Source organism: Trachurus trachurus (genome assembly GCF_905171665.1).
Source record: "Trachurus trachurus genome assembly, chromosome: 15".
Taxonomy (NCBI): Eukaryota; Metazoa; Chordata; class Actinopteri; order Carangiformes; family Carangidae; genus Trachurus; species Trachurus trachurus.
In genome coordinates, this window is record NC_139906.1 from 18,607,988 (window position 1) to 18,624,500 (window position 16,513).

General features: G+C 38.6%; 1 protein-coding gene across 1 annotated transcript in view; it reads right to left on the bottom strand.

Moving 5' to 3' along the window:
- The window catches only part of eys (eyes shut homolog), a gene marked incomplete at both ends in the record, with an annotated part of 145,668 nt that overhangs the window by 14,884 nt on the left and 114,271 nt on the right, over positions 1-16,513 (bottom strand). The window contains 2 exons of the mRNA XM_083988625.1: positions 7,517-7,740; positions 13,004-13,112. Of these exons, the coding sequence (XP_083844751.1) occupies positions 7,517-7,740; positions 13,004-13,112 (333 nt within the window). The remainder of the gene's footprint in view (positions 1-7,516; positions 7,741-13,003; positions 13,113-16,513) is intronic.

Sequence of the window (16,513 nt, forward strand, 5' to 3'; positions counted from 1 at the left end):
TATCTATTGATCCACAAGCCACAGTACTGTGTTTATCTGTTTATATACCGGACTTCAAATAAAGTGAACACACTAATGCACAACTTTGTAATATAAAAGATGACAATCCAGTAAAGATACTTTATCAATCTCTTGAAGATAACTCACTACCATATCACAGTGGATATTTCTGACTCCGAAAAGGTAAAGTGTAGATAGACAAGTGGAAGGACCACGATTGAAAACACTTGAGTTTTAATTGGCCTAATCAAAAACCTGATGTGTAGGGTGACAAAAGGTTATTTTAATTTGCTGGAGGCAATCACTTTGATTACTAAATTGTAGTAATGTTTGCAGACTAATTTGAATATGTTAATCACAAATGCATAAAGTTGGTCCTTGCCATATCTCACGCCATTCAAAGGCTGCAGCGCCACAGCACACGCTGCATAAATTATTAAGGGGGACTACATTTTTAATCTAATGAGTACCAGATAAAACAATGAATAATTGACCGGTTAGCTTATGATATCCCTGTCAGCCACTACAATAAGCTATGTGGCCACATGCATTTCTCAAATTTCATCCCTTGTAAGTTATTTACAGAACACTTCTTTTCAAGTGCTTGTTGGTATGCAAATACACTTGAGCAGTAAGGCACTGATGAGGCTCTGCTGCCATGGCAGTCCTCAGTTCTCCGGATGAAAGAATTTAGTCCACTTCATCCTTTGTTAAAATAAAAAAGGACCGCTGGGTTTAGCAGATATTATTTATAGAGAAGTACTGCTTTAGTACTGAAACACCATTTGCTTTCCAGTAGTGTAAACAGCCAATTGGACACTGTTATACTACAGACACTATAGTTCTTAGTTGGTGGGAGGGAAAATCATTTGAATGATGACTTGCTCTCCACTCAATTATTTCTTATTTGAATTTTAATACGAGCAAGTGGATGAAATGGAATTTACACATGGCATTCACCTGACGTACCCAAGCTCCTGTTTGAGCAAATGCCTGTTCGATATTTCCCTGACCTCCTCCAGGCACCCTTGCAAACATTTCTTTGGCAATAAAGAAGGGTGATGTCTGTTAAGTCTCCATCACAGAGTCTTTTGAAACATACTGCCATAGAAAAGAATACTTTAGATGATACTTGAAAAAAAAAAAATCCTTATAGAGACGGGGCATAAAGCATGAGGGAACTTTTCTCAAGGGATCAGACAATTTTTCTATGGTCCAACCTAGAACACAGTGCACTCTACAGAAAACTGTGAAAGCTTTTCTCACACACTCAAATACTTATACTCGCAAGCTCAAATGAGACTTTGCAAAAGTGCCACTATTAGTTCAAGATTTATTAACTCCTGATACTTAACATACCTTCTTATGTCTGAGTAATAAAGCTGTTATCAGTGATTTAACTTATCCAAGTTTCGATGGATGATAGAATTGATCTGCCTCAGACATGAATAAGCCTCTTTGATCGGCGAGATTTTCCAAACTATTTCTTTGCTATATGCACAAAACTCATCCACTAGTCAGTCTGCATGCTGTGATGTAACAGTCTCACTGGCTGTCTCTTTCACCAACACACAGGCTGTAAATAGCAAACCCTCATCGAGCCCAATGATGTGAAGTTCTACCTACTTGAATAAACCAGAAGTAGCATTTGCAGAGAAAAAAAAAATCTGGCAAAGTGTTGAGCTGTATTTTTGTTGAAACTAAAACTGCAACAGGGTTTAAAAGGACAAAAGGAAACAACAACAACAACAACAACAAAATAACAGCTTTCACTGACATAACAAAGGGGTGAGAGACAAAAATATACAAAAAACGGAAGGAAACTGTCATTAAGTAATAAATTGCGAGCATGTTGAAGACTTGCTGAGCTGGATGAATACGACCAGGGAAATAATGTGATTTTTTTTTTCTGTCTTGACTGCACGACATCTCACAGAGCAGAACAGATTCCTTTAACAGGAGATCATAATGTTCTCCACTAAAACCACCTGCTGATGATGATGTGAGCCCACCACACACAAACACTTAGACACACAAATCAGTTACCTTTAGTCTTTGACATAAACCACCACAGAGGGTTGTGAAAAGTGTAATTACTGCTATGTTTTGTTTTCTCACGATCACATAATAATAATTTTTTGGCACTTACATTGCAAAGAGATATTTGATGTTGACAGATAGTTGTACTGCATTCTTCTGATTGTGTATAATTAACTCTGTGGAATCTTGCACCTTTTACAATAAATACAAGGTGTCGGCCTGTGTTACACTGAGAACAGCAAATAATTATTTTTTGGCTGCTAATAAATTAGGAGACAAAAGACGTTACAGATACAGACTTACAATTACAAATATAGAGTTTAATGAAATTGTCTCTCATTCACAACGTCAAATAAGAAACCTATTGTATTATTCTCAAGGCTGTAGTCAGTCACATCTCTTGGAACACATGCACACACATACTCCTGCTTTAAACCTTATAAATCCAGATTAAATTTACAACAAAGTGGAGTTTATCTGCTTAAAGGCTAAGGCTGATTCTATAGTGTTTTTAATATCAGCAAATCCCATGAACCAAAACCAAATTGATCCTAAATATTGCCTGTTTATAAGACTCATATATCATATTCCTCTTTGTCACTGTCCAAATCCTACTACAGTACAAACACATCAGTGTGCCACATCATTGCACATAGAATGACACCTCTTTTTATTGTTCATAAAAATGGCCTGTAGTGTTCCCTGTAAAGCACTAAGTATTAATATGCTGCTGAAAATAGTCACTAAAATGCATTATTTAGTTCAATTTGATAAAATTTGCTAAAAACCACAGTGCAATTCCTGAGCCCTCTTGAAAAATTAAACTACATTTGTTTAGTGGGAACCAGTGGGCTCGGGGCAAAGTGCCACAGGCAGGTGGAGAATATGATTTAAAGCATTCAGAGACTGATTAACGCACTGTTGATTTTGACAAAAACAAAAACCTCATCCTTGAAAACTGTCCTTGAAGAAAAAAAAGCATGGTTACTTTCACTTTACTATTATTTTTACTCACTGCTGCCTGAAGACATTAAAATAACGTGTCTGGAAACCAAAGTGATGGACCTTTTTTCTTTAAGATGTATTTTTTAATTCTTCATCTGGAGTCAATCTGGCCATTTGCAACAGAAAAATCGAATGCAGAAGCATTTCTAGTTCATGTAGGGTGTTCAGTTATTTGTAACTTGTCCCCAATTCACATCAGAAATTGTGAAATTATTACATAGTTATTTTTAAGCATGTCAAGGTTGCATACAAACTAATTTTTAAAGAAGAAAATGTCTATGTGTATAAAAATAACCAGTATGGACAAAAAATACCCTCACACAGTTGTTTTGAATGCACTTGTCCTCCAAATTTCAAAGACACAAATGTAATAAACTCTATAATGAGCGAGTTCTCAGGAAATATTCTTTAGGGATTGCAATTGCACACATGATGATATGTTTGTTTCTCTTGGTGAATTAAAATAATTGTATCTTGGACCTTGAGTTATTTTATTGGTGCTTTGAAACAAGAATAGCTGGGGCTCTGATTAAGATAAAAATTGGTTTCTCTTTCTTTGTTAAGAACAACGAGAGATTTTACTGTTAAGTGGAATTTGTGCGTCATCGAAGCTGGACCATAGCAAAACAAACATGACACTATCTCTACTGCAGCCAATTAGCAGGAGGGAATTCTGTCTGTTTGAGTTTTGCTCTGTGTGTGTGTGTGTGTGTATGTATGTGTGTGTATGCAGAATTCAGTCCTCTACTCAGTAACAATGTGGATCTATTTATGTGGGCAAGGAGGTCACAAGATGTCACATTCTGATGCTAAATCAGCAATTTTATATTTACAGTATATGAAAGGTGTTGCTTGATGTCAAACACACACACATTACTGGACTCTTCGGTTCAGTGTCTTTCAGCTCACTGAAGTAGTTGTTTTGGTTCATTATCACTGCTCTCTTAGATGTTTTTTTTCTCCCTCTGCAGTCAACTGTTCTTCAGCAAATAGGCTATAAAAACAATAAGGTATAGAATATCCACTTAACAGCACTGGGGTTAAGTGTCAGACTATTGACTGCGTGCGGTAATTAACATGTCAATATTACATAAAGCACACCAGTGAGCAGACAAATGTACAATATAATATATGGCATATTTCCTGATTTCTCCACCACTGACTGTTCTCTATAATAAATGGCATACACTACATCATTTTAGACATATTTTAGACATTTCAGACAAGATGAACTAATATACAACAAAATTCATTTAGCTGGGCGCTTTGTACATGATCCCTAATCACTGACAGGATTCTGCCACCTGCTCCCACAAAAAGGTTGACTGCACGCTCAGACAGATGCACACCAGGATGCCAACAGCATCAGTGCCCAAGCAGCACATCTGTAGTCAGAAGACAGGGGGATCCAGGTGCAAGTGTCTTCACAATGCGCCGTCCCCTCCCCCCACCCTACGACTGGTCACTCACAAGTACATCTGTGCATCTGTATGTGGATGACATGGGAGGGAGAGTGCAGTTGTATAGATTTGGCTAATTGTCTAATCAGGAGATGATGACATGTTGCAGTTTGTCTCTGTCTGATGGATACAGGTGTTCACATGGCTCCACTGATGAAATATTATTTTCTTTTGTTTGTCACAAAGAAACTGTGGAGCACTTACATCGTGAATTGTGCCTCTTGGAAACAATTTCCACTTCAACATTTCGATCTATTTTTCCTTTTTTATTTTTATTTTTTACAGTGGGTCTAATGACATGGTTTGTATACAACCCAGAGTAGAGGTTTATGAATGACACAGATATCAGGCATCAGAGAGCTGCCACTAAAGAATAATAATAAAAAAAAAAAGGCCATGGTCTTTTGGGTGCTGATTGCTGGCTTTTCACATTGATGTCACTTAAATATCTAATATGTATGTATCACCCGGCGACCACAACCCATTATCCTCTCAGGTTTAATATTGATATTCCTACATGCCTAAGTGAACAGAAAACCGCATGAAAGGGGGACAGAGCCGAAATCACCCCAGCTGAACCCACAATCAAAGTCCTTATTCATCCTATTATATTGTGGCAGTGCAATTCAGGGCAGCTACCAGAATGAAGAGAGCAGTGTGAACTCCTGGTGACCCCTCCATGCTGTGCGGTTCAAGAGGATACTGCATTAACGTGTGTTCATCACACAGATAATTGCAAGGCCCACTCTTTCACACATGACAGGCCAATGTGACCACAATGCCACCGCTTCTTAATTGGTATTCTTCATTCATATTCCAATATTCGCCGTGCCCTTTTTCATTTCCTGTCTAATAAATGCAACTGCTAATTGATAGTGTCATAACACAATGAAGAAGACATCGAGGGCAGCTATTTTCTGGATTACTTAAGGTGAAAGAGTATCATATGTAGTTAATGCATACTTATAAAAAGAAAGCCAACATGGCTGGTAAGTGGGGTGTGATGGCAGTCTGATGAGCTGGACTAGATAAAGATGAAAGAGGAACGGAGCCTCACATATTTGGCACAGCACAACGGACTAATGTTGGCTCAGGGATTACCTTTTCTGAGCAATCAAATTACTGAAGATGTACAGGAGGAAGGGTGGTGAGGCAGGCAGCAACTATCTCACTCCTCCGTGTACAGATACTCAGTGAGTTTGTGGATCATTTTACATGTAAAATCAATGAATTGAAAGGTTACTTTTAAAGATACTCAGTCCCTCCTCTGCCAAGTCAATGACAAAATAATTAAACTTCAGTGTGATATGAGCAACAATACAGCTTAAAATATGTTAACATGAAAATTATTATCATCTGCAACAATGGATTTTTTGCAGCAGTAAAAATGAGATCTAAACACAACATTGTACTATCATCATTACAGATAATGTGCTAAACTGTGCACATCCTGCATATGTGGAGTAAAATTAACATTTATTCAAGGGTGTATTCAAGGGTTTATTCATGTTTCTGATTATCTCAGAAATATATAACTCAGTTTTTGTCTCCACCAGCTCTTGCCCTGTTAGTTGTTGAAAGCTCTAATGTATCATAAGTTAGTAGCTACAGTAGTTGCTGACTAAGTATGGATTTCAGTTACCTTCTCCAGCCAGAAGAGACACTGAGTGGATGAGAGTGGATACAAATTGTAAAGCTTTGGGCAAATGCTTAAATATTCTGTTGAGCTGAGGGGTAATCATCATCACTAAGAGAGATTCATTTAAAAACAAGCAGTCATATCATTAATTTGTTTAAGTAAAAATTATATTCTGGCAGCTCCTCTGGTGTAAATAATATTTTACACGAGATAAATATCTGCTATGACATGTTTTGTGATCTCTTTAGTCTTCAGAAGGAGCTGGAGTGGAAATCAGAGGATGATCAACAGCTTACTGACCTTTCTCAATGCTGCTGATGCTGAAGTGGGGGCAGGCGCCACCACACTGAAGCCTGGGTTTCTGTTATTGCAGTGTTTATTGTGTGTTGTGCATCTAATTGGTGCAGTGTTACAAACTCTTGGAAAACACAAACTTTCAACAACACTGAAAAATTTATCGACTTGCAAAGCTGCAGCTTTTGTAACAGCTTGTTTATTGTTAAAAAAACATTTTGCATGCAAGTGCTACTGACTTGGATGTTCCAAACCTCACCACAAACCCTTGAATTATGCATAATGCATATTGTGCCAGTGTGGAATACAAAAAAGAATTTCAAAATCACAGAACGTCAATTTTCACCCTTTTTGCGATTAATAATACATTTATATTGATTTTCTGGTGATAGTCCCAGTCTCAGTATTTGCTAGCGCTCAGTTAGCCTACAGAAGGCCTACATTCAAATTAGTCCAATGCAGATAAGATAAGCCTGACAACTGAACCGCTCTGCACTAAGATGGTGGAATGGTTTGTGCTAGGAAGAGAAGCTGATGCCAAAAACTGTCAATTTCACTAGCTGGCTGACTGGGTTAGTGAGTGAGTGTGTGTGTGTGTGTGTGTGTGTGTGTGTGTGTGTGTGTGTGTGTGTGTGTTCAAAGTTTCCATTGCACAGCAACATCTCCATTCAAGTTATTTCTACAGATTGGGGAAAACAATTTAAACTGGAATATATATTTCTACGATGGATACTGTCTGCCTCTGACAGTCCCACTTTATACTGAGTTTGGTCACGTGGGCTTGAGAAAACAGCAGAGATGCACTGACTGTCACTCATTCTCCATTTTTTCATGACTTTGGTTGTTTATAGCTTAAGCATATCCAGTAAACACAGCTTTCTTTTGTTTGACGCGTGCTGGTCCATAAGTCTACTTCCACTCAGCTGTCGTTCATCTAATTTCTAGAGTCATTCTTGTGCATGGTACCTATTACTATCCCTGGATGAAAATATACTTTAGACATTATATATTTTTAGTGGCTTTCAAGTTCAAAAGGGAGTTCAGTAATGTTTAATCAGTGTGAAAGGCGACTTAGTACCTGACACAGGTTCCTCCATTACGACAGGGAAGGTGTTGGCAGACAGGCGGATCACAGTTCTTGATGTTTCTTCCTCTCACTGCTTCACCCACCAGGTAAATCTCCTTTGAGTTGACCTGAAGTTCCCTGATACAGCCAATGAATCTCCTTGCTCCCTTTGCACTCCCATCATGCATCTCCCAGTGGGATGAAATATCCCCAAGAAATATGGGTCCAAAGGTTCCCTGGAAAGAAAAAAGAAGGGATCAGTGATCACTTAGTAATTCACACTAAATCACACAAAATATGTTCTCATCAAGTATTAACGTTGCAGCTAAAAACAGGTTCTCAATATCAGTGTGTGAATATATTACATTATTATTGCATTAACAGGACCATAATGTATATTAAGATGAACAAGAAAGATGAACACTATCAGCTAATGTTACTCTCCAGCTTCATGTGGTTTCAGTATAACCCAGACATGAAACTGGAGTTATCGTCACTCGTTTTTCAAATGTCTTGAATTCATATGATAATATACATGCTGATACAAAGAAAAAGAGGTAAAATATAAAAAAAAACTGCTGCAAGCTTTCTTTGATGTGCGAGGTAATTGGGTAGAATTAATGTAGATAAATTCTGTGAACTTGCAGCTTATCCTGCCATAATGGTCAATTTAACAAGTGAGGCATAATTGTGTCTGCTACCAAAGTAGAGCTGCAGAAAGAAAAAAAAGTAGCACAAGAACTATCTCATGTTAGCACTGAATTACATATATATCCCATTCACAGCAGTGACCTTAGGTTCAAATGAATATTGAATACTACAGTCTATTCATAAGGTTTACATAATGCTTTCATACACACGCCATGCTTGATGATTAATTTATGACAGACAAATCAACATTAATCACAGCTCAATTACACATTCTTTCCATTTATATAACGCAGTGACAGTGGATTTCAAAACAAACCTCCGTTGAATCAAAGAGATTCCTTTTGGTTACATTTATTTTCCTTTTTTATGTTTCTCTCTTTCGATGTTGCAGTTTATGATCATATCAAATTGTAAAACAGGCACTCCTAAATTGACTTAATTTGACTTAGTGGAAACACAGACGCGTCCTGTTTCTATGACTCAATACGTTTAAAAACTTTTCCATCCTTATGGCCCTTTATGCTTTCTCCTTGTAAACGTTTTAAGGAAAACAATACAAAAAACACACCTTTTTTATTTTGACAGTTAGCAAAGTGGATACTAACAATTCTCACTATCCCTTTTTTTTTTTTTAGCTTTGTTGACATGAATGTTTTTATTTTATCACATCTGCCCATGGGAGATATGAACGCTGGTGGACATACAGACAGTTATTACACTAAGGGCCGGATTTACTAAGATCCCAGATAGCGGGCGCTATATTGTTTGCGCCCTCTAAAATATTGCGTGTTTGGTTAGTGCACGCAAAACAGGTGATCTACTAAGAGTAACCCGCTAAATGAAAACACGTGCAAACCGCAATATGTAAATGAGGGTTTTGCGCGTGGTAATCGTTTCCGCCATGGAGAGAGTGGACAGAGAGCTGGACGGACGAAGGGACAGAATTACATTTGATCCGATGCATACAATGACAGCATGTGTGTTTATCTCTCTCGCGCTCTGTTTAGATAAATAAACACAAATCGCTACAGGGCCCAACTCGTCATATAGTGACGAACAGGCAGCAGCTGCAGCGACAATCACACACCTATAACGTGTGTGTGTGTGCCGCCCATGATCCAGTGGATTAATAGAGAGCTCAGGTGGGACACACGGATCTAAACGCTCTGACCACTGACCAAAGGGGTCAAAGACGGGTGAAGGCAGCGGTGACGTGTCTCAGTCCGGGACCGGGACTGAGAGTCCGAGCTGAGCAGCCAGGTACTGGAGAGGGAGGAGAGGAGAGGAGAGGAAAAGAGAGGAGCGCACTGCAGGACAGACGTGCCCCGTGCGTAACGGCGCGTAAAAGACTTTTAACACGGCTGAAAAACTGTTACAGAATTACCCAGACGTGAGGAAATGCAGAGATGTAAGATCATGGGGCTCTGACAGGTATCAAACCAATAAACGCATACGTTTTGGCAAAGTTGTATCAGTTAGTACATGGTTTTCAGACGTGGTAAATAAAGACGCAAAAACAGCCACCGCAATCTCTTCCTGGTTTGGTAAATCACATTGCCCTCGCTAAATAAATCGATTTGCATCTACTCCTCCCAGTATTTTGCGTGTTCTGGCAGAACGCCCATATTTACATATTCATCAAGGCAAACACGCTAAATGGATTGCACGCGCTATTTTGCCCATTTGAGAGACGCAATCCTCGGTGCGTCCGGTTAGTAGATCAGGTTCCACGTGTGTTTGCGCGTGCAATCACGTTTGCACACGTTTTAATACACGCAAACCTTTAGTAAATCCGGCCCTTAATACCTTTCACAATGCAGGCCGCTCATGTCATGTATTAAATGGGTGAGTCAGGCAGACTCTGTTGTTATGGGAGGCTGTGTGCCAGAAACTATAAATCTTACTTATGTGGGTCAAGGTTCAGCTCTTGCTCAAATTTGTCTGTCTCTTCCTGCCTCCTTTGGGTAGAATTGTGTGGAGTTTCAAAGTTATGCTGATGATATGCACCTCTATATGAGAAACAATAAGATATTGATAAGATAAAAATCGTATGACTTTTTAACATCACTGTGAATATATCACGCTGCGTTAAATCTTGGCATTTTCAGTTATACATCAGTCGCTCTGAAATTGTGCCAGTCTTTTTTTTTTTCAATGACGTCTTTGCAATGTAGAGTTCGTCATCACTCCACCACACTAGCGGTGAAGGGAAGGTGTTGGACAGCTGCAGACAGTGGAGGTGTTCGGCAGGAGGTCAGTAAAGTGTTGGACCACATCATCATTTGAGATGTTGGCTTAATGCAAGCTGTAACTGACATAACTACTGCATATTTGAAAGCCTATAAAAAATAAAATAAAATAAAAAAGACACGGATGACAGGGTTCAAAGGGACGCGTCTAGAATGTCACTGCAAAGTGAAGAGCGTTAAAAGTATCTTTGACAAAGTACAGATTCAAATAAAATAACCAGCTGTGGCTGGATACTTTTACAATGAGCTGAGCTGTATTTTATGCGACACAACCAGCAATGAGCCACTGGAGCTGCATGATGATGATGGACTGATATGGAATGACTTTATGATGCCTTCAAGTGTGTTTACCATGTTTATGAGAAGAGTCCATTTGAAAGACCCCCTGATGTAATATTCATGACTTTGTAAGTGGACTCATATCGTTGAGTTCTCCACTGCCATACGCTGATTTCTGAGTTCTATTTGAAGGCAGCATTAGTCAGTGTGTTTCCATTATTATATATATTATTATATACAGTATTATATCCATATTCTTCACACTTCACACATTCGTCATATACTGTATATTATTAGATACAATTATATTAGATTTAAATCAAGAAAATATCAAGAATAATACTGGCTTTGACATTTTTCTTGTTTGTTTGTTTACTTTCTATTATAATTTGACATCATTTCAGTAATGTCAGTGAACACTACTGCACTGACATCTCATGAACTGCCTGATGAGCCTCAGTCTATAGTCTAGACCAGAAACTGCAGGGCCATGTTGTTTTTAACCCTTCTCAATTTCCTATGTGGATTCACAATGTCAGGTCACGTCAGTTTATTCATATTGCCTCGCATCACAAATCAGCCTCAGAGGGTTTTACTATCTCCTCTTCATATGACACCCTCGATCCTTAGACACTCGACAACCCTAGACAGCAGGGCTAGCCTGTCTAGTAGCTAGGAGCAAGGCTATTCCAACATGCGGGTTAACAGCTTTTCTTACTGCATATCATTTTAATGAAATTAGCTTGTCTATTTCATGCCAGCTCTCATTTAGTTCACTTTAACTGAGTCCTATTTAAAATCAAAACCCATTAATTTACAATATCTTTAAATCTTGGTGATATATCAGTCTTTAATAAACATGGTGAAGGTTAACCCACGACCAGTGTGCAATATAAATGTAGCAAAGATGCTTGTGTCATGAATGTGTTATTAAAAAAAAAAAAACATCTTGGCATCTCAAATTAGAAGACCATAAATCAAACTAAGGGAGGGGGAGGCATGTTGAGCCTGTGGGAAGGTTGAGCCTCTCTCTGCGTCTTTGAAATAGAAAAACAAAATTATTAATTTAATAACAAATATAGGTGTTGTTAATCAAATTAATGAGCCAGAGTGAAAAGATCAGCCTGTGATTAACAAGTGAGAACTAGCTTAGTGCTACTTACATGCTTGCGAAGTGTCATCTTGGAAAAATAATGTAACAGGTGTGTTTTTAATAGGAGCTCCTGTTACTCATTCATAAAGCAAAGCTCTTTGATAGCATACAGTTTATCTACTCATGATCTTGCCTCAAGAGTTCTATAATTGACTGAAGGCAATAATAAATTCTGTAAATGGCAAACTCATACAATCTGTTGCTGCAGCACCTTGGGGCTTTTATACCAAACAATCAACCAAGTGAACCAACTAACATTAGGTACAATATTAAAAACATATGACTTATTAGGTTACCAAACACCATACAATATCTTTATAATCGGAAGTTCCAAAGACCACATTTTAAAACAGGCACAATTTGTGTCTAAATCAGAAATATCTTGAATGAAGACCAGGATACTTGATGCTACAAAAGCATCATTGTTTGGACCAAAGTTATGTAGTGAGTGTGCTGGACTCTTAATGCGAATATATGATTCTTGTCAAAGGCCACAGTGGGGGGTCTACTGCTGACAGCTTTGGAAAAATAACGCATGGTTAAGCAGAAAAACTTTAGCCTCCTAAACTTTTGTTAGAATGTAACAACAACAACGTCATCCAGTGAGATTGTCATGAGAAAAGACAAAATGGATGTGGCTGTTATAATTTCCCTCTTAACACAATTAACTACTGTGAAGTGATTTGGAACTGGATAAGCTTTCAAACCTGTAAAGTTATTACTCAAACTGGGATCCTGGATTATTTTTGTGTTATTTTCATATCACTCATTATTATTGCATGGCTCCAGTTCTGAAAGCAACCCCCACCAACACAGCCCTGGTTTTAACACATTGAACTCATGCAACGAGCATAGTATAACTGACAGCATAATATGATTTGACTGTTTACTCATGATTGCTGAAAGTCATTCAGTTCCATTCAATTTATTTGTATAGAGGCAAATCACATACATTATCTCAGTGTCTAACCATTCATGACCTTACCCTTATAGGACAAGGTCATTATGCCAAATTATGTTACTGCTTTAATTAACATTTTATTACGTCTAAGGTAAATTACTTTGTAAAAGTAAGGAGATACCAAAGACATAATTATGGATTAGAAATGCAAATTTGAGATAATGGCTGTACAAAGGGTTGATTTGACTGCAGGCAGGTCAAGTTACCTCTGACACGGGAAGTGACACGTACTCCTCGAGACGCTGAGCTGTGCCATTATCTGCAGCTATTTCAATCATACATGACCCTCCTTGTTTGCCAACAGGCAGATGGTATCTGTTGAGAGAGAACAGAGAGGGGAGCGGGGTTAGTTAGAAAGGGTGCTCTCTTCAATATCTGATATCTGAAACACAATAAATCCAGCAAAGCATGAAAAATATTCTGACGTTGAGACAGACAGACAGAGCAGTCTAGGTAATGGAGCTGCTAATGTGGCCACTGAGACTATACAATAAACTCGACTATCTATGGCCGCGTATACGTTACACACTGTTTTTATGAGAAACTTTATGCACTGCTAGATCCGGTTGGAGGCAATGGTGCGTTTGAATCCAAAAGCTACAGCTCAAACCCAAGAGAGACAACAGAAATAGGGTATGGTTTCCACAGCTGGATTTAAATAATCAGACCAGAAATAGGTTCCTGCTCAGTGCTGTGGTGATATACTTTAAGTTGTGTGTTTCTCAGCAGATATGTACCTCACACAATAATAATGCCAGTAAATTCACTAAAATAAAGATAAGCCGCAGAAAGAGATAACCAGTCAGAACCTGTGTTATGGTGTATTATGTGCATTACTATTTCATACAATGATAATATAATAATAACAATAATAATATAGAAACAAATCACCCTAAAAAAACATGATAATGGTTGTAAGTGCTATTTATGTCATTCAGGATTAATTAATGATAAAAACCAGGGCACAAACTAGATATTATAAACCTAATGAGAAGGAAGACAATTTTATCATTTGACCCTCTGTGTCTCTCTGGGGAAATATACAATTGCAGCAGTCATTAATGTTGCAGCCATAATGTTAAGTAGCTGGTCTACTTGTGTCATCTTCCAGCTTTGGCAAAGTCAAGTGATTCCCTCTCTCCAATTCATCACTGGCTTTACACAGGCGGCACACAATAGCAGCTTCTTTACAGGGCTGTACATTATGCAAAAGGTTGCACACTCTGCACCACACGCGTAAACACGGCTCTGTTAGGGAGTAATCTCCATAATGCCCTTTTGTCCCATAGGTTTCATTCATTGTTTACCTGTAAACATGTTAACACAAGTAATAACGTTGCTTATCTGCAAATCAGATTTCTGCAAAAAAAATCATCTGTGTGTGGTGTTTTTTGTGATTGTGCCTCCGTTGTTAAGGAAAAGAAAAGAAGAAAAAAAAACCTTACAATGTCTGTTTTAATGGCCAGATGGAAACAATCAGGCCAATTGCCCTCCTGCTAATTTGAAACAGCCTTCCAGGACGTCTCCCTGAGGCAATCACATGCATACAACTTCAGGTAAGACTAATTACAGGTATGGAAATCACAGGAGCTGTTTTCTATACACACACACGCGCGCACACACACACACATACACTAATGAATTAAGGCACATTTCAGGCTGCAAATAAGAAATGCAGCCTAATGTCCAGAGAGGACATCCATCTCCATCCTTGGGGTACCTGCCTTGTTTCAGAGGTCACTCTCTCAACATTAGCATAACAGTACGTGATCAGTGAGTGATTTCAGAAAATCGCCTCACTGTTTATTTTCAAGTCGTATAAAAGAATAACGGGATCAAGATGAAAAGACTGAAATGATTAAATGTTACGATCTATGTCTTTGTGCGATGAAAAAAGGGTCATTGGTGAAGCACTAAACATCACGATATCGCAACACGACTGTGTTGCCAAAGGCATCGGAGGCATATTTCGGTGCTTAGCAGAGTAGCTTTTTATTTAGCCTGCTAATGCTGCAAAGACGACCCCTGTGAGACATGGAGAGCATGCTCACTAAGCAAACAGGATGATGTTACTTGATGAACTCTCGTGAGCACATTGAATGCTCCACCAGGCTAATTTACATTGGTGTAGCTCTAAGGCAAAGATGACTATTTATAAACATGCCTACTGTATGTCTACTTTACTTGGTGTAGGAGTTGGATGGCTGGGACTATGCCCCACAGCTCCACATCACCATCACCACTACCACACAACACACAGAGACGTATAAACACAAAACCACAATGGGTTCTATTACACAAACAAACATATGAGTGAATCAGAGGGAAAAAAAGAAGCCGGGGTTTGTCTAACGCAGAGATAAAGCACTGTGCAATTTCTTCCTGAGCTCCCTGCGCACCACTCACTGCTGGGTCTCGTAGGACTAACAATAGCAAATTCCCAATTTGAGGTAAACAAACAAAAACATATGAATATTTCATTTTCTCCAAATGCACAAAAAACCCACAATATGGCTGTGATCATTTTTACTTACTCACTCATCATTTATGCATTTCTTCATCTGGCTAATGCTCTAATCATAAGTGATTTGTCATCTCTAACATCCTCATTTAGACTGTGTCTGGTGTGTGACTAATTCAGTGCAACTGCATTACAGCAACTTTCCTGAGGTTCGGCCCTGAAATATTACCTGCAATGTTAAGGGACCTTGCAAATATTTTCAGCACAGCACCTTTACACAAAGGTATTTGTTAAACCTGATGGTGGGTGTTTATCTTTACAATCCTATTTGAACGTGCCTCCCTCACAGTCCCCTGCAGAAAATTAATAATGAGGGAGGATCATCATTAAAATATTACTATTGCATAAAACATCTGAAAGTATTGGCAACAGATGGCAGTAAAACATCACACACTGCGCTGGTGCCCTTGCAACAGTTCTCACTCGCTGATAGGCAAGATGTCACTTTTCTTTATGGCTTATTATTCTAATCATAATTCAGATTTGTACAAAAAGCAAATGATAATGTGGAACATGGTAGCGGAGACTTTATAATTTGTGACTCATTTAGTGATTCAGAGTTGAGAATTTCTTTGTACTGCATGGACAGAGAATGTACTCGGTTGAGTTTCTTACCTGTGAGTAAATAGCACATAAATGGGTCACACATATTACATATGAAGGAAAAAGAAAGCCACCTGTTACTTATGGTCTTTAGCGCAGCAGGCTTAACATCAGATATGACTGAAGAGAGAATAAACAAACCCCCATATGCTTAAGAATGATGTAGTATCGTGAAATGTCACATCTTACTCCAGCACCTACTGCACAAGATGTCAGGGCGGATCTGTTTGTTGGTTTTTCCTTAAGTGCAACAAGCCCTGTATCACACCATAATCTACACCTACATTGACAGTAATGCCTGCTCTGGCTCTGGTGCGGTGACTTTCTCACACGAAGCACTGCAGCATTTGCTGCATAATTTGTGCTGTGACTGGCAAGCCTCAATTAATTTGGGGAGCCTGTGTTCTATCATTATATCTCCACCAATACAATTAGACAGCACCCAGCAAGCCTCTTGGCATTGTGGGGCTTCATGCAAGAAATTCAAAGTGAGCAGGCTGGGCTGCTGGTTGCTTCTTCAATGAATCTTTTATGGCAGTGCTTGTCAATAGAGCACTGAATACAGTGTGATTGATAAACATGCGTGGCCTCA